Source organism: Hippocampus bargibanti, linkage group LG10, assembly GCF_051943395.1.
Source record: "Hippocampus bargibanti isolate YZ-2025 linkage group LG10, ASM5194339v1, whole genome shotgun sequence".
In the NCBI taxonomy this organism is placed as follows: Eukaryota; Metazoa; Chordata; class Actinopteri; order Syngnathiformes; family Syngnathidae; genus Hippocampus; species Hippocampus bargibanti.
In genome coordinates, this window is record NC_142743.1 from 24,912,399 (window position 1) to 24,936,795 (window position 24,397).

The 24,397-nt window shown below is 49.5% G+C and overlaps 4 protein-coding genes across 10 annotated transcripts; 2 read left to right on the forward strand and 2 right to left on the reverse strand.

The window, feature by feature from the left end:
• Positions 1-54: 54 nt before the first annotated feature.
• On the forward strand, positions 55-16,328 carry ift27 (intraflagellar transport 27 homolog (Chlamydomonas)). Of its 4 annotated transcripts, none has more exons than XM_089005401.1 (8): positions 55-191; positions 610-689; positions 1,544-1,603; positions 2,134-2,193; positions 2,259-2,376; positions 3,245-3,354; positions 3,431-3,530; positions 13,797-16,328. In XM_089005401.1, the coding sequence occupies exons 1-8, from the start codon at positions 158-160 to the stop codon at positions 13,865-13,867; spliced, it is 633 nt and encodes a 210-aa protein (XP_088861527.1). In that variant the 5' UTR covers positions 55-157; the 3' UTR covers positions 13,868-16,328. The 4 variants fall into 4 exon arrangements, with proteins under 4 accessions (XP_088861527.1, XP_088861525.1, XP_088861528.1 ...); XM_089005399.1 differs by lacking the exon at positions 13,797-16,328 and adding an exon at positions 6,384-6,659; XM_089005400.1 differs by lacking the exon at positions 13,797-16,328 and adding an exon at positions 6,384-6,659 and having other exon boundaries at positions 56-125.
• On the reverse strand, positions 6,808-20,504 carry LOC148893115 (voltage-dependent calcium channel gamma-2 subunit-like). 4 transcript variants are annotated; one of them, XM_089005395.1, is made up of 5 exons: positions 16,339-16,470; positions 12,698-12,754; positions 11,569-11,652; positions 10,338-10,478; positions 6,808-7,977 (listed from the first exon to the last, which is right to left on the reverse strand). In XM_089005395.1, the coding sequence occupies exons 2-5, from the start codon at positions 12,726-12,728 to the stop codon at positions 7,466-7,468; spliced, it is 768 nt and encodes a 255-aa protein (XP_088861521.1). In that variant the 5' UTR covers positions 12,729-12,754; positions 16,339-16,470; the 3' UTR covers positions 6,808-7,465. The 4 variants fall into 4 exon arrangements, with proteins under 4 accessions (XP_088861521.1, XP_088861523.1, XP_088861520.1 ...); XM_089005397.1 differs by lacking the exon at positions 16,339-16,470 and adding an exon at positions 13,327-13,789; XM_089005394.1 differs by lacking the exon at positions 12,698-12,754 and having other exon boundaries at positions 16,339-20,504.
• Positions 20,505-20,648: 144 nt separating this feature from the next.
• On the reverse strand, positions 20,649-22,170 carry ubl5 (ubiquitin like protein 5). The gene is made up of 5 exons (XM_089005404.1): positions 22,061-22,170; positions 21,587-21,655; positions 21,305-21,388; positions 21,007-21,044; positions 20,649-20,862 (listed from the first exon to the last, which is right to left on the reverse strand). Exons 2-5 carry the CDS (start codon positions 21,640-21,642, stop codon positions 20,819-20,821), a joined length of 222 nt encoding a protein of 73 aa, XP_088861530.1. The 5' UTR covers positions 21,643-21,655; positions 22,061-22,170; the 3' UTR covers positions 20,649-20,818.
• A 90-nt stretch (positions 22,171-22,260) lies between these two features.
• Positions 22,261-24,374, forward strand: pin1 (peptidylprolyl cis/trans isomerase, NIMA-interacting 1). Its single transcript, XM_089005403.1, has 5 exons — positions 22,261-22,419; positions 22,889-22,974; positions 23,047-23,155; positions 23,256-23,366; positions 23,931-24,374. Exons 1-5 carry the CDS (start codon positions 22,362-22,364, stop codon positions 24,038-24,040), a joined length of 474 nt encoding a protein of 157 aa, XP_088861529.1. The 5' UTR covers positions 22,261-22,361; the 3' UTR covers positions 24,041-24,374.
• Positions 24,375-24,397: the final 23 nt, after the last annotated feature.

The window sequence follows — 24,397 nt, forward strand, 5'->3', positions numbered from 1 at the left end:
CCTCCGCGACACGCGGTTATCACGTAACCAATGAGCATCTTCGTTAGCCGTTGCTATGAGACACGTCGCCGAGGCGTTTGGAAGAAAATGCAATTGAAGAGAATGTTTAAAATAGCGAGTTTGGGGTAACTAAACACGGTGTTAATTTTCATTTATCATGGTGAGGTTGAGGGCAAGATGTCTGATGGTCGGTACGTGGAGTTGAATTTGCCTTTTGTTATTTCAAGTGTTAGCAAAACTCAAGTTACGGGGTTTGCTGTTAGCCAAGCAGAAGCTTGCTAGCTAGCTCTCTAGCGTGCCAGTAATTTGTCCAAAGTTGGGATTTGTCGTACTGTTTTACCAAAGGAAATTACAAATTCTCTTTTAATATGCTCTCGTCGGTGTTAGATATCGACTCCAGCAGAGTTCGCCAACCTTTATCGAGCCGCACGTTTTAACATTGAAAAATGGCTCGGCTCAACGCCAGACAAGTTCTAGCGATCGATCGATCGATCGATCGATCTCGTGTGCGTTTCTTGCTTTTCAGAGCGATTAAGTCGGTCGCGAGGTGCCGTTTAGTATGAGCTTTAGAATTCACGGAACCAGTAATGTTCTCGTCTGTTTGTGTAGGAGATCCAGCGGTCGGCAAAAGTGCTCTCTCGCAAATGTTCCACAGCGATGGAACTCTCTTCCAAAAGAACTACAGCATGGTGAGAACATGTCGCGGGATTAAATGCAGCTCAAGGTTCATTTAAAACGGTGCCATTATTATATACAAAAAAAAAAAAAAAAAATCGAGATCAGTGGTTTGTACGCTTGATTATCTCACTTTGTTGCAAGGATCTTCTGCTGGGAGTTGATCGTTTCCAAGTTATTTCAAATAGCTAATGTTACTAACTCTTGCAAAGATGTTTGTCTTGCCTCTGCTTCGGAGATGTCAGGCGCCACCACTGGCTTCATCAAATCCCCTATCCCGCCCGTGCGTCCATCCGTCCGTCTCGCTCGTCGTTTCGCCATGAACAACCAGCGGCCGTTCTGCTCACGTCTTCCTTTTTGTTGAAAATGTCAGACGGGCCGGGCCGATCCGTGAGTTATATTGGCAGTACTATTTGCCGGCAACGCGGCCTTCGTTGGCATTCTGGAGAGACGCTTTCTGCACTTCACGATAGCTTATGAGGGCGCCGCTACAGGTGTGTCCACGTGTCAAAGTCAAAGCAGTCAAAGTCAGCTTTCTTGTCAAATATGCTAATATGCACGACATACGGCACCGAAGAAATGACTGTCCCCTCGCACCCGGCACGCGCGTGTGCGTTTGGGGCTGCGATTGGGGGGAAAAGCAAGACTCGTCTGTGGTCAATGACAAGTTTTTGAAGGTCAGATGTAATTGTTGCTCAGGCGCAAAAACCACAAGTAGTTTCTCGATTCATCTGACCGTCCATCAGCTGCCGATTGCATGGCGTCATTTTGGCTTTCCCAAGTCTCTCCTGTGAACGTACAAAGACACAGAGGGAATGTTTACTTAGCGTCTGAATGATGAGGGCGCTTGCGTTTGTTTGTTTGCCAGACAACCGGAGTGGAGCTGCTCATCAAAAGCGTCAACATCCCCGAGAGCGGCGACAGCGTGGTGAGCGCGCTCATTGTCCGGCCAAGAACCACCCGCCGCCGCCGCCGCCACGTCCGCGGCACGGACTCAGCGGGCCGCTCGCCACAAAGTGCCGACCGTGGCTTTGGAAGCCTTTTACAGAGCCACGTGATCGCTCCGATACCATTTGAACTAAACAAGCGCTCTAAAATGAGGGATTGTTTTATTGATCTATTTTTCTGACAGTCTTAGGCTTGTTAAAATGTCACAAGAAAGGTTGACAGCTCGCCGTTTGAGATTTGGGGATGGGTTTAAGGTGGATTGATGAGAAGGTTTCATCTGTACAATGTTGAAGGTTTCGGACGTTTCGCCTCCTATCCAAGAGGCTTCGTCAGCGAACTGACTTTGTTAAGGTGGATTGCGACAATTGAGGGTGAAGCCTCCGGAATCGGGGTTTGAAAGCACAATTAGAGTTTGAAGTCGCTCATTTCCAATGGCCCTTTTCAGACATAATTCTTATCGCTGGCGTTTGAAAATCAACTGTGGAGTTCAAAAAAACCTTTGACTTGCAGGAGCTTTACATCATCGACTGCGCGGGGAAGGAATCCTTGGTGGAAGCCAACCAGAAAATGGTGAGACGCCGACGCAAAGTGTCTTGCGCTCTTCCCCTCAGCAACTGTCCGTCCTCTGTGTGCAGTGGGGACAGCCGTCTCTGCTGTGCTTGGTCTTTGACCTGACCAGCGAGCGCTCCTTCGGCAGCTGCGCTCGCTGGCTGGAGAGGGTCCGCGCTCACTGCAAATCTCTTCACGTTCCCGGTAACGTCGCCCGATCTGGCCGTTTGATAGAAAACAAGATATTCGAAGCATAGTCAAGTCAAAAAATGTCAAGCGTAGACTGTAAATGTGCAAAACCGTTTCATGAAAAAAGTGTACGTCGTGCAAGTATCAAGAAAGCTATACATATTGATAGATGTAGCTGTATTCTATCAACACATATTGACAGTACAAGAGTCCACGTGTGATTCTTGAGAATTGAGAAGCCCGACGGCAGTCGGTAGGAACGAGCGGCGGTACCTTTCCTTCTTTCAGCGCGGGTGTAACAGTCTCTGGCTGAAGGAGCTACCCAGCGCTCTCAGGGTCGGGAGGGGCTGTCCAGCATAGCTTTTACTTTAGCTAGCGTCCGTCTGTTGCCCGCCTCCTCCGGAGAGTCCAGCGAGCGGCCCGGGACGGAAGTGGCCCGCTTGACCAGGCGCTCCGGTCTTTTCCTGTCCCGGGTGGTCACGCTGCCTGACCAATTCCGCCGCCACAGAGTCGGAGAAAGTCCCCTGAAGCCACGCGGCGCAGAAGAAATGACCGTCCTCTCGCACCCAGCGTGCAAGGCACTGAGAATGACTTTGACCAACATAATAAACGGGGAAAGGCCAACTTGCCGGCAGAGAGAGGAGCCGCCATCTTGGGGGAAAAAACAAAAAATCGCGGAGGGTCATTCGTTGTTCAGCGCTTGCTGTACCCTCTTTGTGACACGAAGCGGTTCTCGATGAAAGAGGTGCAAAGCGTCCTTTTCAGCAGTGGATCAGGGACGTCACGGTTTGGCCATCTTTCCAAAATGGGGTTTTGAGTCGAGATGCCAGTTTGGAAGCTGGCCAATGTTTTTGAGACGCGTGTGTGTGTGTGTTTGCGTCAGGGGTTGTGGTGGGCAACAAAAGCGACCTGTCAGCCAGGAGGGAGGTGCCGAGGGCCGTGGCCGAGGACTGGGCCCGCCGTCACGGCTTGGAGTACCACGAAAGCTCTGCCGTGAGTGGCATTCGGCCGTCCGCATCATTCGGCGCGGCGGCCTTCGCCCGACTCCATTGCCTTGTGTGTGTTGCAGAAGGAGATGGAGACATGCGACGCCCCTCTCCTCGGCTTAGCCCGGGCCTTTCACTCGCTCTACCAGGAACGCGCCGAGGCCATACGCAACCTGAGTCCAGGTTAGACGCGCATCGAGTACTTCCGGAAAAGCGCACCTTTCACTCGTTGGCCGTGTGCAAAATTGGCTCCGCTCCGGTGCCAGGGTTTTTGTCATTTTCACGGGGCCCGCACGATATTGACTCGTAGGACTACATCGACATTCAATTCAGCGTGAGAAACTTTAGAGCCTCTTCTTTCATCAGAAAAGAGTTAATTCCCAAGTTGTCTGGCCTCGAAGGCGATGAGGGCGGCTGTTGATTTCTATGGCGCTTTAACGACAACTGAAGCTGTTACAAAGTGGACAAAAGGCAAAGGCCGCCCCCTCGTGGAGGAGAAAAACATTTCCCGAGGCCTGACTCGCACTTTATCGTCACCCTCCTCCCGCAAGGACAAACTAATTCTTGAATCGTGACATGGGAAACACAAGTTGACTGTGTCTTTGATTTGTTGCGTTCCTGCGTTCCCCTGTGGTCAACAAGCCCCAGGGAAAAAAAAGATCCTTCAAGTCTTGGCGCGCCGTCGCAAGATTGTGATTTCTATCCGGAGTTTGAAGAGGCGCCGTCGCGAACTCTGTTGCGGCCAAAAGTATGGACATTTTGGACGTAGTTAGGCCAGGAAAACCTTCTCAAATCAATCAATGAATGATGCCATCGGTGCAACTCCGCAGGTCCCCACTTCTGGTCTTTCTGCAAAAGATCTCGTTTCGTAAGGCTGCTAACGCTAACCCACCGCACCACCCAATAATGTAGCTCAAACTCCCAAAGTTGTTTAAAAACGTTTAAATCTAGCAAATGTGCGAGTTTTTTTTTTTTTTTTTTCTCCGAATCTTCTTCTTTTCCTTTGGGCTTTTCCCTTGACTGGCGGGGTCGCCACAGCGAATCAGTAACCTCCATCTTCGGAGGTATGATCCGCATGTTTGTTTTGGCCAAGCTTGTACGTCGGATGCACTTCCTGACAAGAATAATATATATATTTCAAAAAATGTATACATATTTCAACCTGTCCCTAAAGCTCTTCCATAACTTTACGTTCTCGCGGGACTGACATTTTTCTTTCGATGTATTGTTTTTTTGTCGATTGTCAAAAAAAGCGCAAAGACCAAATGATGGGCGGCTTGAAAACGCAGCTTGACGTTGACGTTCTGAAGCCTCCGCTCCAGTGGTGGGCAGCGTGGACCTTTTTGAGTCATCCTCTCAGGGCAAGCGAACACCCCCCCCCCCACCCCCCCGCTCGGATCACTGCAGCGCGCTGGCTGCGATCCTTACATCGGCAAGGGGGGGGAGGTGGGAGCAAGCGAGCCGAAAGCGAAACGCCAGGCGTACGATGCAATGCCGCAGGCCGCACAGGCTTTTATTACGCAGCTGGGGGGGGTCGCTACAAAGAGGTGGTACTTGCGGGTTGAGTGAACGCTGGCGTGTGTGGCTGCCGCTTCTCACCCACAGAAAAACTCATCCCCTGACTCTAAAGCGATCTTGAGAGTTTTGAAATGAAATGGCTTATTATTATGAATAAATGTGATTTATTCTACATAAAATAAGGTCTGATTTGCGTTGTCTTAAGGCTTATTTAGTAGAGAATTCAGTTTTATGGGGACCTGGAAACGGATTGCTCTCATTTTGAATGGTTTCCTATGGGAAATTAATGTTTGGAAGAGACACTTTTCGCCTTACGCATACTTTCTGGGAACCAATTAAGTTCGTAAGCTGAGGTATCACCGTATTTCCAAAACACACATTATAAGGGGCACCAAAAGCCTTTGGGAGTTTTAGGACTACATAAACAATTCAGTGTAAGAAAACTTTGACTCTGCTTTCACCAGAAAAAAAAATCCTAAATTATGTGAGCCTAGAGTTATCTGAGCTTGAAATGGGGCTGGCGGTCCAAAATACAATACAATGCAATACATATTGATTGATGTCGCGCTTTAACTATTGTTGAAGCTGTAACAAAGCGCTAACGTTGACAAAAGGCAAACGCTGCCCCCTCGTTTGGATTTATCTTTATTAGTCTCGCATTGGAAACATTTAAATTTCACAGCAGCAAAGTTGTGAAAGAAGTAGAAAAAAGAAAATACAGGAGCTGCTGGAAAGGCAGCCGCTCTTGCGGCGCCGTCTTCAAGTCAAAAGATCCCAAAAAGAACCCAATAAGAAATCATATGACAAGACAATGAGAAGGAGCGAAAAAGCAACCTTATTATGGTATGGCCACATCAAATTGCATCATTGCACCTTTTGACTGTCTTTTGGGCCATGGTGTCGCAGGGCGGGCCCCGGATGGCCCGCGGGCCCTTGTTTGCTTTGCTTTATCCATCTCTTCTGCCTGGTTTTTCTTTTGATTGGATCTTTTAAGAGCACACGGAGACATCTTGTGTTCCCGATAGGGGTTTGTTTATTCTGCGGCAGGACTTGACAATCGTTCCCTTTTGGGCACCTTGAAACACATCTTCGCAGCTTCTTCACTTTTCTTTCCTGTTTCTTTTAAATCGTCATTTACAACAATGCCATGCGAGAATGAAAGGACAAGAAACCCCCCCCCCCCCCCAATATGAGACCAAATAAGACTAATCGTCATCATCGTGAGGCTTTGTGAGATGGAAATGAAAGGATGACGTGAAAAGTTGCTTTTTTTGTTGTTGTCCGAAGCGTCGGGTGGGGCGGCCTCTAAAAGTCCCCCCAGACAAAAATTAAACAAATACATAGAACCACGGCAATGTCACATGACATGACATGACATGACATGACATGACATACTTTGCCTCTGCCTCTCCTGCTGCCTTTTCCACGGCAACATTGTTCAAAAATTCCTTCAATGCAGATTGAATGATTTGGACTTGCATGCATGTAAAACCATCAATCTTGTTTTTTTGGTTCTAGGTTTTTTTCCTTTTGTTCAAGTGTTTTTCGGGACTCTGCGTTGTCTGTGTCGTTGCCCGCAGTCGTCTTCATTCTTCGGCTCAGAGGTTTGCCATTCCCCCCCCCCCCCCAGCAGTTTGTTGTTATTGAACCAAAATGGCAGGCGGATTTTAAGGCGGAAGGCCAAGAGGTCGTCATGTTCATTTCTTTCAGTTCTTCAATTTTCACCGTGAAAAAAGCTCTGTAAGCCCACAAAGCATTTTTTCCCCGATGAATAAATGCCTTGTCCGAGTTTGCTTCTGTTAGCGGCGCTACTTTATTTGATTTTTTTTTCTCGCTGCTCCACAAAAGTGGTTATGCCCTACTAATTCGGGTACTCGTATGTTCATTTTTTCATACACTGGTAACATCCGACTTACGACCACGAACTCCAGACCCTATTTAAAAAAAAAAAACGTTAATTCTACGCCTGGCGTTGCAAGGCGCTAGCAGGCCGGCAACGCGTACGACAATTTGGGCCAGCCAGCCGGCATCTCACTCTCGCGCAGCAATCCACCGCGTGATGGCACCAGAGGCGGGAGAGTTTGCCAGTCATTTAGCCTCCGAGTCTCTCGTCAACATTTGGAATGGAGTTCGACTTGCGACCGTTTGGTCGGAACGGAACTCGGCCACAAGTCGGATGTTACCTGTGTAACCATTTTTTTTTTTTTTTTTTTTTTTTTTGCGGCTTCCGGAGTGTTCCCTGCGCAAATTCGCACACCGCGGCGATTCACAGTATTGATGCAAATCAAGGAGAAAATCAGGAAGATCTCAAAACTCAGAAGACAAAGTGGAAAATGTCAAGGCCCAATTGTTCAGACCGAGGAAGAGTCAAAAATATCCGGTGGCCTTTTGGACTGGACGGACCACGCCGAGACCCCCTCAAATCTTGACAAACATCACATTTTAAAACAAGGACAACAAAAATCATGCATGTTTGTTTCTTTTGCTTGCTTCTGTGCATTTTTGCTCCTGCGCTTGCGTCAAGTCAAACAGAAAGCAAAACGCCGGACCCTCCGTGAGATCCCGCACACCCAAAGCGTCCGTCCGTCCGTCCGTCCGTTTCATACCGGCGTGGTACGTCGATTGGCGGCGTTGCTCGCGTCTTTCGGGTCCTTCTGGACGCAGTTGCGGACCTGCAGGAAGTTGCGCTCCCCGTCGGTGGAGTTATAGGTGGCCGCGGCCGTGCCCGTCTGGCCCTCGGGCAGCGTGTACACGGACAGCTCGGCGGAGGGCGGGGTCCCAAAGGCCTCCAGGCCCACCGGCGAGGCCTCGCGCGACGGCTCGGTGGAGCGGGACGAGGAACGCGAGCGCCAGCGATAGCGGTAGCTGGGGATGCGCGTGATGGCGGCGCCCTGCAGGTAGTCGGCGGCCCGCGCGCCCGCCCGCAGCTCCCGGTGGCGGTCGATGAACATGTGCGCGGCCAGCACGCCCACCATCTCCGCCATGATGAAGGAGAGCGCGCCAAAGTAGAAGGACCAGCCGTAGGAGTAGCTGTTCTTCTTGGAGTCGCTCTTGGAAGGGTCGCCGGCGTTGGCTGAGATGTACACGATGATGCCGATGATGTTGCTTAAGCCTAAGAAGGGGGCGCAGAGCCAATCAGGCCCGTCCAAAAACTCCAGACGCCAAAACAAACGCAATTCTCTTGGATTTACAGACGCAAAATGCGCAACGGGGACATTGAAGTTTCCAAACAGAGTCTCCCGGACCCAGACTGTATCCGGCCCGTTTTTCGGCTTTCCGTCCGTCGCACGAGGGGAGACGTTGAAAACGGGCCGGATGGAGTCTTCCCGAGGCTGATCGAAAAACTCAAGCGACCAAAACCACCAGGACTTTGTTGGATTGAGAGACACAAACTCTGCAACGGGGACATCTATTTGCAAATTTCCCCATTGCGGGACGAATAAAGGTTTTCTGATTCTGATCTAAGTCCCTGTTCCAGAGTTTCCCCAGACTGTATCGCGGCCGTTTTTGAGGTTGCCTTCCGTCGGAGGCGGGGAGACGTTGAAAACAGGCCGGATGGAGTCTTCCGAAGACTGATTGAAAAACTCAAGCGACCAAAACTACCAGGACTTTGTTGGATTGAGAGACACAAACTCCGCAACAGGGACATCTCAGAGATTCCCGAGTCTCCCAGACTTGATCCAGCCTGTTTTTGAGGTTTCCTTCTGTCGGAGGAGGGAAGACGTTGAAAACAGGCCGGATGGAGTCTTCCGAAGACCGGACTTGGACATCCCATCCACAGTTTGTCCTGCGGCGGTCAGAAGCAGTTTTTCTCTTGTCACTTTCCCCAAGCGACCAATCCCCACGCCCGCGGCCTGACATATTGAGGAGGAACAAAAAGCAAAAACTTCTCATCTGTCCTCTATTTTGCTCATCTGTGCTTTTGCGCCCTTGCCAGAAATAGATATGCACGGACAAAACAACAACAAAAAAGCAAAGAGGCGGATCGTCAAGACAAACAAACGTTGTCATCTGTGGACGAGACCGGAAAAGAAAAAGCCATTTCCGTGCCTTTCACACGTTTTGGGAAAAACTTGCGCTTTCCCCTCCCAAGACGAAAAACCAAGCGAGCACCGGGCGGGACGTCGCCTCCGCGTGAGTTCCGGAAGACAAAGAGGGCGACGAGGGCGTCCGCGTTGTGAGCTTTTCTGCGCTTTGGTTCTAGGCCGCGGCCCACATAAATGACCCCACCGCACCCCAAGTCAGGCTTGTTGCTCTCTCTCTTTTCTCTTCGTCGCCCTCAATGTCTTCCTCGCTCGCCCCTGTTGCTAAGCTAAGAGGATGCTAAAAATAAGATGGCCCTGTTCCTCTTCTTCTCTCCTTTTTTTGTCTTCTCGAATACGTCTCAATCATACTTGTCAGACTTTAGCCCATTTCTTTGTCGGTCTCGATTTGCAGCGTTCCTCCCTTTCCACTTCTATTGGCAGAGGTACCGAAACGGCTGATGTGTAGCAAGTAAACGCGGCCTCATTGGCTTGGCTTGTGGTTCGGATAACACCACAATGGCGGTGATCAATGATCATAGTTTTTTGGAGATGAAAGGAAATGAGAAGTCGACGGAAAATAAAAGCACGGTTAGGTTCAATTGTTAAAAAAAGACAAAGTGAAAGGCACCAAATTTCCTGATCCGTAGCCACATTTGCCGTCCTTTTGATACAAAGCTCGGTACGGTTTATTTCCCTTAAATCACGTGTGTCCAAGTCAAGACCCGGGGGACAAATCTGGCCCGCCAGATCGTTTCATTCGGACCGCAAAAGAAAATACATGCTTTGAAAGGGGAGTCAAAGAAGCTATCTTTGGAAAACAGCAAAGCCCTTCACTAAATCGCCATGGTGGCGTGAAGTTTAATTTCTTAGACCACATGGGCTTAGTTATGCCGATGAGGTGATACCGGAGCAAATGGGGCAATCAGGCCAGTCATTCAGGACAATCGGTGTAGCCTCAGGGAATAGTCCTCTGCTCCCTCCCAACCTGAGAGCGGGAAACTATCATAGCGGAGTCTGCCACTGCCATGTCTGGACAGTAGGGATATATATGTACAGTAAAGTCTCGTGATATCGATAGTACCGCTTATTCCGATACTATTTCTACGAACGCATGTACATGCCGCAGGATCGGATATATCGATAGTCCGGTTAGATGGATATTTTTTCCCACTCCCGAGAATATCGATAGAACGAGACTTGACTGTATATTTCTATAGGGCCAAAACTACCAGCAAATTTGAGTTTGTTGATGAAGCCTCTTGGATAAGAAGCGACACCTTGAAAGAAGCGCAGATGACGGCCGAAGAAACCTTGTCACGGATGGCCCACTCCTGTACCACTGAGAGCTTCCGCAGACGAATTGCGAGCTCCGTTTTGGACTTTGTTCGTGCGCTTCCATTGCGATCCCGCCACGCCGGCATTCCCTCAAGGCAAGCGTGCTCCTCACCTGCTGAGACAAAGAGGATGCCGGCGCTGAGGATGATGTTGTGACGCGACTTGTAGAACTCGCTGGCGGCGATGCAAAGCCCCCCCGTGAATAGCAGGACGACGCTCAGGATGGGGAAGATGCTGGAGGCTCGCACCGCACCTTTTGAAAAACACACAAGCAAGCCGCACACGCTGGTTAGCATCCTTGCAAATGACGGCGCCTTGCATTCCCTCCAAAACCACCGCAAATCAAACGCTTCTCCGTCACTTCATTATTTCAATTGCCACGCCCAATGCTGGGAGGTGACCAGGCGCAGCTCGACGAATACAAAATACCCAAAAATGGTACATAGATGAATTATTATTATTATGAAAATATAATACAATAGCAAGCAACTACGCTGAGGGGGAGGACTTTCTCTTCACTTCTTTTATTTAGCTGGCTATCTAGCTTGCTTTCTAGACGGTGACCCAGCTGGCTACCTGGCTAGCTAGCTGGCTACCTGGCTAGCTAGCTAGCCAGATAGATAGCCAGGTAGCTAACAGACAGACAATTGCATAGTATTCCCACTAAAGCTCCCCTAAAGCGATGGGCAGGGAGGACAGCGGGGAGGACGAGATGAGGACAGCGGGGAGGACGACATGAGGTTCGACCCACATAACGCAGCCGCTCGGCAGTATTTATAGACCAAAGCGTCCTAATTGGCGGGCCGCCGGGAGACGGCCTCGCTAGCGTTCTTGCCCTTCACCTCCCCAAACGTTCGTTCGTTCGTTTGTTCGTTTGTTCGTTCCACTCCCGTGGCGCCGTCCGTCCGTCCGTCCGTGCGTCCTCCTTCCCGGCCTTTTGCGCTCAGGCATTGATTGCCCTCATCATGCGCGCCACAATGCTCATTGTTTGAAACTCATGCTTACAAGTCCAGGCCCAAAATACAGCCATACCTTGGCTCTCCAACTTCATTAGTTCCCAGAAATGCGTGTAAGGCGAAAAGTGTGTTTCCCAAAAGCTATCTATTACATGATAGCTATCTATTAGCTATATGGCTATCTAGCTGGCTGGCTATAGCTAGCTAGCTTTCTTCCTATTTGAGTGACTTCCGGATTGAGCGAACGCTGGGGCGTGTGGCTGCCGCTGCTCCCTCGCAAAAAAGAACTGTAACTGTAAAGTGACCTTGAGAGTTTTGAAAGGCGCTTAACAGTGAAACGTACGATGATGATGAGGAGGATTATTATGTAGCTGAATCTGGACTTACGTAGGAAGTACTCTGAAGCGTCGGCCTCATAGTCCGCGTCCTCCGGGAAGTGATCTATCTGTCTGCACATGCCTTTGAAGGAACCTAACAGACACAAAAAAAGGCATTTGAATGTTGCTTTTCAAATGAAGAATCATAGAAACGGCGTGTCAACAGACGCCGCATCTCGCACGGAGTCCAGCGGTGCGTTCAGTTGCGCTCACTTTGGTCCACAAGCCATTTTGGCTTGTAAATCGAGGCAAAAAAGAACCCCGAAAAGCCAATTGGTCGAGAACCGAGCCAGCTTTGACTCTATGAACGCATTGACTGAGCGACTTCTTCTTCTTCTTCTTCTTCTTCTTTTCCTTTGGGCTTCTCCCTTCAAGGGGTCGCCACAGCAAATCAGTGTCCTCCATCTTTAGAGGTTTGATCCGCATGTTTGTTTTGGCCAAGCTTTGACGTGGGATGCCCTTCCTGACACAACCCTCTGTATTTATCCGGGCTTGGGACCGGCACAAGAAGACATATGTCCCTTTGTGGCTACAGAACAAGCAACTCGCTCAGTAAAAGGCTCCCAAACACAAAATGGTCATCAGCACAGCAACATTCAAAATGTCTCCGCTCTGTGGACGCGTTTCACGCCTCAAGTGGTGTCGCTACCTTCTCGTCCCGCGCGGGACGCTTGATGTCGCCTGTGAATTCTTCATACAAAGTGGCCTTTTGTGGCTCGCCACGGTGGGAAAACACCGCGATGACCCCCCCCCCACCACCGCCACGGTTTCAAAAGTAGGTCTGGCACTTGTGCCTTCCCGCCACTAAAACGCTTTGCGGCCCATACGGCAAACGTGGTGTCCAGTCAAAGCTGGCTTTTCAAACGACTGATGAACTTTTGACCTTACGCGCACTTTCTGGGAAGCAATGAAGTTGGTAAGCTGAGGTATCACTCCATGCCTTTTTTTTCCAAGTCTGCGGCCGACAAAAGGCTTTGACGCTGGCCATTGAAATATTGAAGCGGGCGCCGCGGGGCATTTGGACTCAATTCAATTGCTGAGCAAAATAAATGTGCCGATCAACTCCGTCCGTGATCAAAGGCGACAAAAAGTACACGAAAGGAAATGGATGGCAAGGAAAATAATTGTGTTCAACTTGCCTGTGGGCTTAAGAAGAAAACATTTCCTCATTTTGCAGCAGGACCATACTCGTTATCCTGGATCATGAAAAAAAAAACAATGAGAAAAAGATAAAAAAAAAAAAAAGATCACCCCGGATCACTTTTTCACCAACGTATCATTCCCCTGAAATGACAACCGGCAAAAGTGCGCTGCTCAAATCAAGTCACATTCGCAAAATATCATCCGCTATCAACAAATGGCTGTGTTTATATCTGCATGGGTGTGTGCGTGCGTGCATGCGTGTGTATCTGCATGTATATGTGTGTGTGTGTGTGTATGTATATTGATTGACAGATAGCTAGCTAGCTAGCTAGTTAATGATGGACAGATAACTAGATAGCTAGCTAATGATAGAGGGATAGCTAGCTATTGATATACAGATAGCTAGCTAGCTATGTAAATGTGTATGTATATGTGTGTGGTTGTGCATGTGCCTGTGCAATGCCGCCGCCAGCCCATCCAGGTGTGCGTGTGTTTGACAGGTTGGGCCGCCATGACAACGCCGGCAGGTTCGTCCTCGTTTGTGCGTGTAAGGTGTGCAGTTGGGGGGTACAAGTGTGAGTGAAGGGAGGTCTGACGGGGGCTATGAGTCATCCTCTGCACTCACTGCGCTGGCTGCATAGCAACGGCTGTTCAAAGGCTCATATGGGTCCATAGCAACCGTGGCCTATAAACACTGGCGGAGAGCCGCCGACGCCGCCGCACGCTTAAAAGACAAGCGACACCATTTGTCAAACGACTTGAAATGACTTGGACCGAGCGCATTTGGCCAAGATTCCATCCAGCGCTGCCGCTGAATATTCAGGAAGTCTTGTTTTCCAGTCCATGACGATGGCCGACGCCACGTCACGTCACGTCACGTGCTTTGCTGTCAAAATGGATGCTTTCTTGTCCCGCCCCGCCTCTTCCTCAGCCCATCCTTCCTGGTTTGGCTCTCTTGATTGTTGCCTTTTTGACATTTTTTAATCTCCTGGTGAAAAAAAGCACATGCTTTTCTGTATTTCAACAGCGGCGTGCCTGCCTCAAGGCTCAGAGTATTGCCCATGTATTTATGTATTTATGATTTTTTTTTGCCAGAGCGTGACGCTAAGCAGGAAAGGCTGAAATATGACAAGCTGGGAAACGCCATGGCCAGAACCTCACGGTAGCTTCTTGTCAAACGAGGAGGACCGCCGTTGAAAAGCCGTCCGAGAAGCGCTTTTCCAGCTTAACGGAGGGACCATCCCACAAGTTTGACCGTTCACGGCGGATTGATCGATCGGTCCATTCGTCCACCGATTGGTCGCTCAAAATGGCGTCCTTTGGCTTGCTTTGACAAGAACAGTCCTCTTTATTCTCCCTCGGACCGCTCGCAATTGATTGTGTCCGATTTTGCCCCGTTTTTACATTTTAATATCATTCTTAGAATTGAGCATTTTCTTCTTGTTTAGCATGATTTTAGCATTCAGCATGTTTTAGCATGGTTTTCGCAGTTAGCACGATTTTAGCATTGATCATTTCCTTCTTGTTTGTTGTTGTTCTGTTTTATCAACCCAAAATGTCATTTTTAGCAAAATGACATTTTAGCATGTTTTAGCATTTAGCATGTTTTTAGACTTTTTTATGAACTTAAAATGTCATTTTTGGCATTGGCAGTTTTAGTTGAAGTTGTATTTTTTTCATAATTTCATTTAATTACATTTTGCCATCTAATAGCTGTCCAACTACCTAGCTGGCTAGCGAGCTATTAGTTATCTATTAGCTAGTTGGCTAACTTGATCTATTTGAGTTACTTCCGGGTTGAGTGAACGCTGTCGTGTGTGGCTACCGCCGCTCACCCACAGAAAAACTGATCCTGTAACTGTAAAGTGACCTTGAGACTTTTGAAAGGTGCTGATGAATGAAACGGATTATTATAATTATTAAATTCATTTTTTTTGCCACTGAATGAGAGCGAGCGAGACACAGCTTCACAAGCTGTTAGTCACTGTTAGCGCTCTTGTTTGTGGATGACTAAGAAGTGTTGTCATGGTGATTGCGCTGGCGCCCCCGCTGGTCTCTCCCGGTATCATCGTTGAAAAATGGAGACGATGAATTATTAGCATCATCATCACAATTCGTGGTCGTGTGAGTACGATCAACTGTTTGATTGATTCTGACAAATCTGCGTATTTATTCATTCAAAACAATATTCTAACATCACGGTCGCAATGGATGTTTTTTTTTTGTTTTTTTTTTCGTCATGCGGCCAAAGCGGATTGGCAGACTTTTGTGCTTTGAAAAGTAGTCAGGTCAGCAAATGGTCCGTCCAGTCACGGTCAGTCCGTCGTCCTGGCGGATTTCCCCGTTGCCGTCATTAGCCGGCGGTTGCAAACGTTGGCTTGGAGCTGGTCTATTTGCCGCCGCATCACAAAGCTGCTCGGACGGAAATGCAAAAAAAAAATGGATTGCGCAGCTTCCGGAGAGGTTGGCCGTGCGCGCTCGACTGGCCTCGGACGTCCTGCGTCAGAAAAACGATCACGCCGTCCGTCCGTCCGTCCCATTCCCGCAAAGACAGCTGCTGTGGCGCACTCCATGGAGATGAACGGCGCCACTTCAAGGCCGCTCAGCTCCGCCTGTCGCCGACATCCGTCACCGACGACGACGCCGCAACGGCCTCCCTCGCTCCACCGACCGATCTTTGCGTCAACGTTGCCGCGTCAGGCTGCGGTTGGATGCGTCTTCATCATCATCATCATCGTCGTCGTCATCCATTTCATTTATCAGCGCCTTTCCAAACTCTCAAGGTCACTTTATAGTCACGGGATCAGTTTTTCTGTGGATGAGCAGCGGCAGCCGCGCGCGCCGCTGTTCACTCTGCCCGAAAGTAACTCAAATAAATCAAAAGCTAGCTAGCTAACTAGCTAATGGATAGCGAAGAGATCGCCAGCCTGCTAGCTAGCTAATAGATAGCTAATAGACAGCCAGATCGCTAGCTAGCTCGCCGATAGATAGCCAACTAATAGATAGATAGCTAATAGCTTATTTTTGGTCCATAGCCTGGTTTAATAGAGAAAGTTGTCATGGGGGTCGTCCTGTGTTTTGTCTCTCTTCCTGAAAGAAGTGAAGAAGTCGGCCTTCCGGCCTTCCGACCTTCTGACCTTCCGCTCCTTCCCTCTCGTCACTCGGCCTTTTCGAGTTTGTGGCCAGGACGTGTTTTACTTTTCAAGCGCGTTGTTTGGATTCCCGTCCCATCTTGACACAAATTCACGTCACAAACCCCAAAGCGTCTTTGACGTCGTCCCCAAACATCCGTCCGTCCTCAATCTGTCCGATGCAGTCAAACCTGGGCTTTTTTACCATAATTGACCTTCCAGAAACGTCTTTGAAAAGCAAAACATTTCCCATTCTAATCAATGCAATGGAAGGCTATCAGACACAACACCGGGAAGCGACGTCGAAGGAAGCCGAGGGGAGTCCAGTGGTGCATTCAGGGGCCCTCGGTTTAGTCCAGAACCCATTTTCCGTTGCATAAAAACCCCCAAATTTTTGGTTGCAAAGCAAATTGGTCGAGAACCGAGACGTTCGGAAACCCGGCTCGAAGCGCACATCCGACCGGCCGGGAGGCCTCAGACGGAGGGGGGAGGGGGCGGGGTCTCACCTTCCAGGCAGCAGGTCCTCCAGAGGCCCGAGTGCGTCATCACCTCCTCGTTCTTCTTGCTGGTCTCGTTCTCGTTGCTGCTCTTGATCTTGCAGACGCCGCGCGAGTACAGCCAGTAGTCGGTTCCCACGGCGATGGTCATGAGGCTGAAGGCGGCGAAGGCCCCCACCGTGGTCAGCAGCATCTGAACCCCGCGGTCAAAGGCGCCCATCTTGCCGCATTCCACAAAGGGGGGGCCCCCTTTCCTCTTCACGTACAGCAAGTAAATATGTCGCAGTTGGCGTCGCCACGGCGGCTCGGAAAGGGGGGGGCGGGCGGGGGAATTAGGGGAGCTCGGGGGAAATCGTATGGTTGGTTTCGGGTGGGGGGTCGTCGACCAGGTGAGAAATAAGAAGAATCCCTTGAAGGAGACGCCAAACTAGAACAAGTGAGCAACCTACAAAAAAAGTTGATCCCGCAGGAAGAAGGCCTACTTTGGAAGCCCTGTGAAGGCCCCCACCCAAAGAAAAAGGCGGGCGGGGGGGGGGGGGCGACGCTCAACTCATTTAGCACACTCGGTAGAAACTTTACGAGTTTGCGCACGGAGCGAAAAACACCCAACGGGGTCCACCTCCCCGGACAAGTCACTCTGAAGCCGGCCGGCCCACTTCCTCCACCGCCAAAATCAAAAGGGGCCCCCGCCTCAAATCATCAAAGCGAGCCCGCCACTCACACGTCCGAATAATCCACGCGCCCTTTGGCCTTCCCCCGCTTTCCATGCGGGCTCCCCGGGGGGGCGCATCCAGACGGAAAGCGGGCCGGGTGTCGGCGCTCACGCGGCCGGCCGGCGACGACGACGGTGAGCGAGAGGAGGCGAGAGCCTCGCCGCATCCGCCAGATCCTCAGTCGGTCGTCGCGCGACGACACGTCCCGCTCAAAATCATCCGCCGCTTTCGTCTCTCCGCACCTGCTCATTCATTTTGCATTCTTAGTAGGTTTTTTTCTCATCTTGCGTCAATCCGCGGCTTTCTCGCTCGTCTTTCTCGCCTGAGCCGAGAGAAGAAGATGAGAAGGAGGAGGAGGAGGAGGAGGATAAAAAAAAAAAAAGTCGACTCAAGCAAAGAGGAGGAGGAGCACAAGGAGGCTGGCGCTTGACAAATAAAAACGGCCGCTTTTCAACAAGTCAGCCAGGCTTACTTTGCAAATGTACATTTTGTCACGTTTACCAGCGTCACTCAGAAAATTGAGCAGGCTCGAGCTCGCTGGCTAGCTCGCTAGCTAGCTCGCTGGCTCGCTAGCTAAGATGCGGGCCGCGAGGGTTCACCTCCGGAATGAAGACTGGACGTGGGCCACGTTGACGAACATTCCCAGAACCCGCTCATCAACGACCCTTGGTACCGCACTCACACCTCGGTACCGTTGACGATCTTTGATCAGCCTGAGGTGCGTGTTTTTGGAATGTGGGAGGAAACCGCAGGACCCAGAGAAAAGCCACCAAGGCCAGAGAGAACATGCCCAAAGTCCACACAGGAAGGAATGATTTTCTTAGTCAACATCGTTGAACATGGAGAAAAAAAACGTTTGCATTGAGAATTTTCAAGAGAATTAAAAAAAAAAAAAGGAATGAGAAAGTGCTTGCAACCGCCGCAGCCGCTAAGGCTAAAGCTTTTTAATTTTGAGTGCCAAAAGCATTTTTTCGTTGACATCACATGAAATTCAAGGTCTTGACTGACGATGAAGGCAAATGAGAAAATCAAGTATTGAGCCAGCACGCGCGTCTTTCAAGCCGCTCTCTTATGGCGAGAGCGACTTACTTCCCTGCGCACACTCGCACGCGGCGTTAGCCATAGCCGTTAGCCGTGCTAGAAAGACTAGCGCGCATCCCACGCAGCGTTTGAAAGCTTTTGCGGCTTCAATAGCTCCACTTTTAGTGCGGAGAGGCAGCGTTTAAACTGCAGCGGTTTGACATCCCGCACGCCCACCCGGGTCGTCAAACGTAGCCTCGCGCGCAACACAAGCTGAGCGAAAGGGACCGGAGAGGAAATGACAAGATTCATCGTCTAGATAGCCGGCTAGCTAGATAGCAAATAGGTAGCTACTAAAGTCAGCGCAGGGCAGAAGGGCTCAAGTCATTTGATGGAAGGTGGCGACCAATCAAACAACTCCCTCCTGTTCCTCCTTCAGGGTCCAAAGGACGCGTTTAACATTCATCCCGCCCCTTTTTCCTCCCTCGGAAAAGCCTTCCATCACGTCAAAATGCCTTCCTGTCGCCTTAGCTTGTGAAGGTAAAAAACAGGAAGTAACGCACGCAAACAATCCACCGGAGTGAGTGCTACAATAGGGCATAGGTGTCAAAGTCAAGGCCCACGGACCAAATCCGGCACGCTACATCATTTTACCCGGGCCGCCAAAGCAAATGACACTCTATGATCTTCTATCCAGCTAGCTGGCTAATCCCTTACATCAAATGTATCGTCTTCTATTGAGCTAGCTAGTGATCGAGCTGGCTAACCAGCAATCGAGCTAGCTAGCGATCAAGAGCAATCGCTAGCTAGCTAGCCTGATAGAAGAGGCCCGCAAAAGCAAATCAACTTGTGAAAATCTATGCTCTTCTACCGAGCTAGCGATCGAGCTAGCTCCCTAGCAATGGAGCAAGCAAATGTGACAGCCAAGACTTTTTTGGCGTCCAAAGAATGTCGATGAATTTCAAGACGGAGACTTGCAGCTTTTGAAGATCTCTCCAGTGAATTGTCGGTGGTGTGCGTTTCCTTCACCAACGCACATTTTTTCTTGTGTGTGTGAGAATGAATCCATTTGGCTGCGCGTGAGAGGCCCAAAAGACAAATTCCCCGCGGGCCTCCCACGCTTTAGCATGAAGCGACACCGGGGAGCGGCCTGTGCGGGGACGCCGCAGTCCCGTTCAATGTCCTTTGCCCGGTTCAAATGCAGAAGGGGACGGACGGCTCCGCTGCAAATTGAAAACGCATCGATTGTCTGCGTGCTTTCGGACGAACAGAAGGAAGAGTTGACGGAAAGGCGGCGAGAGGGAAGAGAAGACGGAGGGTCGCCATGGCAACGCGGTCAAGGCTCCGCGTATGCGCGCGTCGCGTCCAGCTGCGGCGGCGAGAGGCCGACGTACGGAAGTGCTGACTGCAGTTTCCATGGCAACGAGCATCCGCCTCCGCCATCGTTGCAAAAAAGCAGCCGCTTCCGGCGAACCGCATCTTTTTTTGCCCGGCGAACTCACGTGGCTTCCTTCGACGCGGAGGTCGCGGCGGGCCGAGGTAAAACCAACGTGATCAAACAGAGCGGGACGCGGGAGTCAACGGCGCGTTCGGTCCCCAAATGTCGCCACTGAGTCCTTGTCGTTAGAATAATCCGAATACGTTTCATTCGAAGCGCCTTTCAAAGCTCTCAAGGACACTTAGACAAGCGTAGCTACTAGCGTCAATCACAAATAGAATGCAAGAAAGAAAACACAGCTGTAAAAAGAAACGAGCGAGAGCGCTACGCAGTAAATGCCATTTGAAATGGGCGGCTTTTGAGATGGCATTTGAAGAGAATCCGTGTCAGTTAGCAATGTTGAGAGGAAGTGAGTTCCAGAGTTTGGGGGCAGAGCAGCCGGAAGCCCCGTCCCCCGTGGCGCTGTGATGGGCAGGGGGCACACAGGGGCGGAGCGAGGAAGAGGATCTGAGGCAACGAGAGGGAATAGGTCAGATAGCTAAGGTTACGGAGAGCGCCAAACGCATCCAGAACAATTTGAAAGTTGATTCTATCTTTGAGCAGGAGCCAGTGGAGCTCTCGGAGGACGGGATACACTGTCTGGAGGAGAACAATCTGTTTTAAATTAGATATCAGGTAGACAGGATCAACTTAATACAACCATTACGCCAAAGTTTCCGCCTCCTAGAAAAGCTGTCAAGGAAACGAGCTCGCTATCCAAACCACCTGAGATTCAATCTGCGTTGCCGGGACGAAGAAGTCATAGCGGCCAGTCTGAGGATTAAAAACGCCATCCCAACCAGGAACGCGGAAAGGATCATCAAAAAGGTGCGGATGATACGAGTCATCATAAGCTGCAGAGCTTGGAAAATCCCACCAAAAACCATCACCGACTTGACAAAAATGCAATGAGATGCCACTGCGAGTACAGAGTGCGCTCGCTTCACTGGACAGTAACAATCAACAGCGGTGGAATCGAGCTCACTGTAGCGTACCTACTAATTGGGAGCCAACTTTTCCCCCCCTTCGGTTAAAGCCGCACGTGATTGGTCAAAATCTGTGGTAGAAGACAGAGGGGAGGGTTTTACGCACATGCACTTGAGCGCCAATGAAGGTGGCTAAGTAAACGCTTTATTTCCAAATGATCAACAACAACAAAAATCACATCATGCCGCTTGCATGACTTTTTTTCCCTCTTGGTAGTGACGTCATTTGACTTTGGCCCAAATATGTATTTGTTAGCGACGTCATCTCCTGACAGATTGAGCCTTGCTTTCTTTCACTGGTAGTACAACTCCAAGTTCATGCCGTCGTGGATCTCATCTGGAAACCTTCCGGTTAAGTCAAATACAGAACATGACTAACTCTTATTGCATTCTATCAAATCGAGATGCAGCGGTACGGGTAACAAATATGGATGCGACGGTATCAGTAGGAGTAACAAACATCAACAAGAGTGAAGGATACAATCTCCCAGTGACACGTGGTCCTTGAAAATGGTGTACCTGTCCAGAAAATAAGCACATGAATACAAACAAGAGCAGTGAAGCACCGAGGTGTGCTAAATGCGAGCCGGTTAGCAACCAATTTCGAACACGACCTCGCAACAAGTCCGCACACATTTGCTGACACCCACGTCACTCACCGGGCCCCACCTTTCAAAGCCACGCACATCCAAACTCACAGATGCAACAGTCACAGCGAAGTTGGGCAAGTGGATCAAAATAGTAGCTGCGGGCTGAAAACGATCTGGAAGTTGGCTTACCATTTCTTCAAGACTATTTTGTCATACCGCGTCCCCGTCTGCGCTGCGATGAGCTTCTTGAGGTCTCCGATGGTGTCCTCGGAGCTGGAAGGTGGACTTGTTCAGGAATCGTGCCCGTGACGTCGTAGGCATTGAAAGGCCCCCCTCCCTGTCCAACATTCATCGCTTCGTGGAGGAATCACAAAGACGTTTTTCTTGGGATAATCGCGTGGGTGTTCAACGAACGGTACGCTGATGTCGTTCAATTCGGCGGGTCTCGCCCACTTTCCACTTGAAGGATACTTGCACTTGACGCGGACCTTTTTGCCCAGACGATCGTTGCACACCACCTCGATCATCCCGTCGTCCTTTCTATCAGGAGTAAAAACCGAGCGCAACTAAAACAATTGTTGATAGTTTCATCACACCGCGACGTGCCCAAAGGGCTCATTGAAGGAGCCCTTTGGGCTAAACCCAAATATCGTCGCTTCGCGCAACTCTGTTGGAAAATAGGACTTCGAACGCGAGCCTTTCTTTGGCAGCATCTTATCTTGTTTTTTTCTCTTTTCACCCTCTTTCAAATTGCTGCTGTGGACTGCAAGTGTCCCCATTGTGGGACTAGGAAAGGCTTTCTTTTCTAGTTCTGATTCTGAAGCAAATGTGCTACGCGGAGAAGTGTGTCGTTTGCGTTCTACGTTTCGCAATCTCCACGCGTGTTGTTCAAGTGTCAAATAATCAAATAACGTTTATTTTGTGTGTGGTGGGAGTTATATTTACCTTAAAAACCACCGTCGAGTTGAAAAATGAAGCTTTTCCGGCTACTCTTTTCCACAATACTAGGCTCAAAAGCCTGTTTATGTAAACCAATCGAATCGATGAAAAGCGTGATTGATAGCCGACGTCGACCAATGGTTGCGATGCTCCAGCGAAAGGCGGGCGTAGTGGGTAAAACAACGTGACGGCCGTAAATGCGTCGGCGGTTGTCGCAAAGTGTGGTAATCGTTTTCGCGCACCGCTCGTCTCAATTCGGATTTGATCTTTCGCGAGGGGAAAAGCCGCGACGGGATCGGGCGTGACAATGGCAGACGAGGACCCTTTACCGGGGGGCTGGGAGAAGAGAATGAGCCGCAATTCAGGTGACTTTGCAGGCGTGAAGAACGGCCGCAAATCGTCTCGTTTCGCGATCGAATGTGCAACCTAGCTTGGGAGCTAACAAACTGAATCACAATCCAAGTTAGTTAATTAGCCCTGGTAAAACTTGAACGAATGGAGGGCATATGCGATATGATCTTCGCGGTCGTAAGACGTGACCACCTCGATCTGTTTTGAATGATAAAAGTTTGGAAATGATAATCGGCGACCTGGGCCCCTCGTGACGTCACTGTAGCGCTGTCTCCCACTCACCCGGTGACGATGGCAAGGATTTCAATTTGAAATGTTTAGTCATCAATGCTGCACCACGCCGCCATTTTATGGAAACGAATGTCTTTTCTTTCACGATTCAAATGGTGCCAACTACGATTCATTTCAAACACATCGAACAAAATCATCCTTATTTGCACCAGTTCCTCACAAATCAAGACGTTTTTTTTCCTCCGTCTGCAGGCAAGGTTTATTACTTTAACCGCGTGACCAACGCCAGCCAGTGGGAACGACCTGCCGCTGGAGACGTCCGAGCCGAGCCGGACAAGGTCAAGGAATTCTTGGTTTGATCGCCACGGCGGCCGGGCTCTCGTCTCCATCTTTGTGGTTATGTGTCGCAGGTTCGCTGCTCGCACCTCCTGGTCAAGCACAACAAATCGCGCCGGCCTTCTTCCTGGCGGGAGGAGAACATCACGCGGTCCAGAGACGAGGCTCTCGACCTGATCCAGAGTAAGCGGCCAGGCCAGGCCAGGCCCGCGTCGGCTCTCCTTTGCGTTGAGGTTCCTCTGAGCATTTGCACCTCCTCCTCCTCCTCGTTGTCCTTTTTCAGACTACATCGAGCGCATCAGGTCGGAAGAGGCCAAGTTTGACAAGTTGGCGTCCCAGTTCAGCGACTGCAGCTCAGCCAAGAACGGCGGCGATTTGGGGCTCTTCGCCAGAGGTTGGTGCCGCTCAAGTCGCTTCAACCGGGCCGCTTGGCGCGTCTGGCTGCCGCTGCTCACCCGCAGAAAAATGTCCTGTAACTGTTCAGCGTCCTTGAGAGTTTTGGAAAAGCGCTTAGAAATCAAATTTCCATAAATAACACAAATGATATAGTCCCATATTAAAAAAAAAAAAGACAAAAATTCCCATTCACAAAATGACTGCACAATTTCATGAAAAATTGATTCTATTGGTTTCTGTATTTATTCATTAACTATGTGTTTATTTAATAAAAATAATACAATATAAATGACTGCATAAAAAGATAAATAAAACATGATGTATTTTTTTAAATAATAAATGCAAATACTAAATGATTATTTATTTCATTCAAAGTAATGCATCAATGTAACCAGTGATAAATAATTTATTTATTCATTTAGTTTTAACTTTTTGCGCTTTTCTTGCAGTCAATTGGACTTGATATCACGCGGGGAGCAGTGTGACTTGTTCTTTTGTAACAATATTCATCGTACTAATAATACCTTTTATGGCTAAGTTTAGTGTGTTTTGTCCATTTCAGGTCAAATGCAGAAGCCTTTTGAAGACGTTTCGTTTGCACTCAAGATCGGCGAAATGAGCGGTCCCGTTTATACCGACTCTGGAGTGCACATCATCCTGCGCACTGGCTGACCACGCACACACACGCACACACACACACACACACACGCATACACACGAAAGTTGAAATGCTATCCTAAATCCAACCCTAAAATATTATGCAACAACCCCCCCCCAAAAAAAAATGCTATGGAACAGATTGAAGCGCACATGATGGAATGAGCATGTTAGCAGAATGTCTGTGGCTTTGGTTCCCCTCCCTTAAAAAACAAAACAAGTCCTGTGCTTTGATTTGTCTTGTCTGCTGCAATTTGAACAAAAACAGTCAACAACGACGACGACGACGTGTCCACTTCTAAAATGTTTGCCGCCCGTATGAACCTTCAAAATAAAAGTCCTCTTTTTTTTCTGTGTTTCCTCGATGAGTCG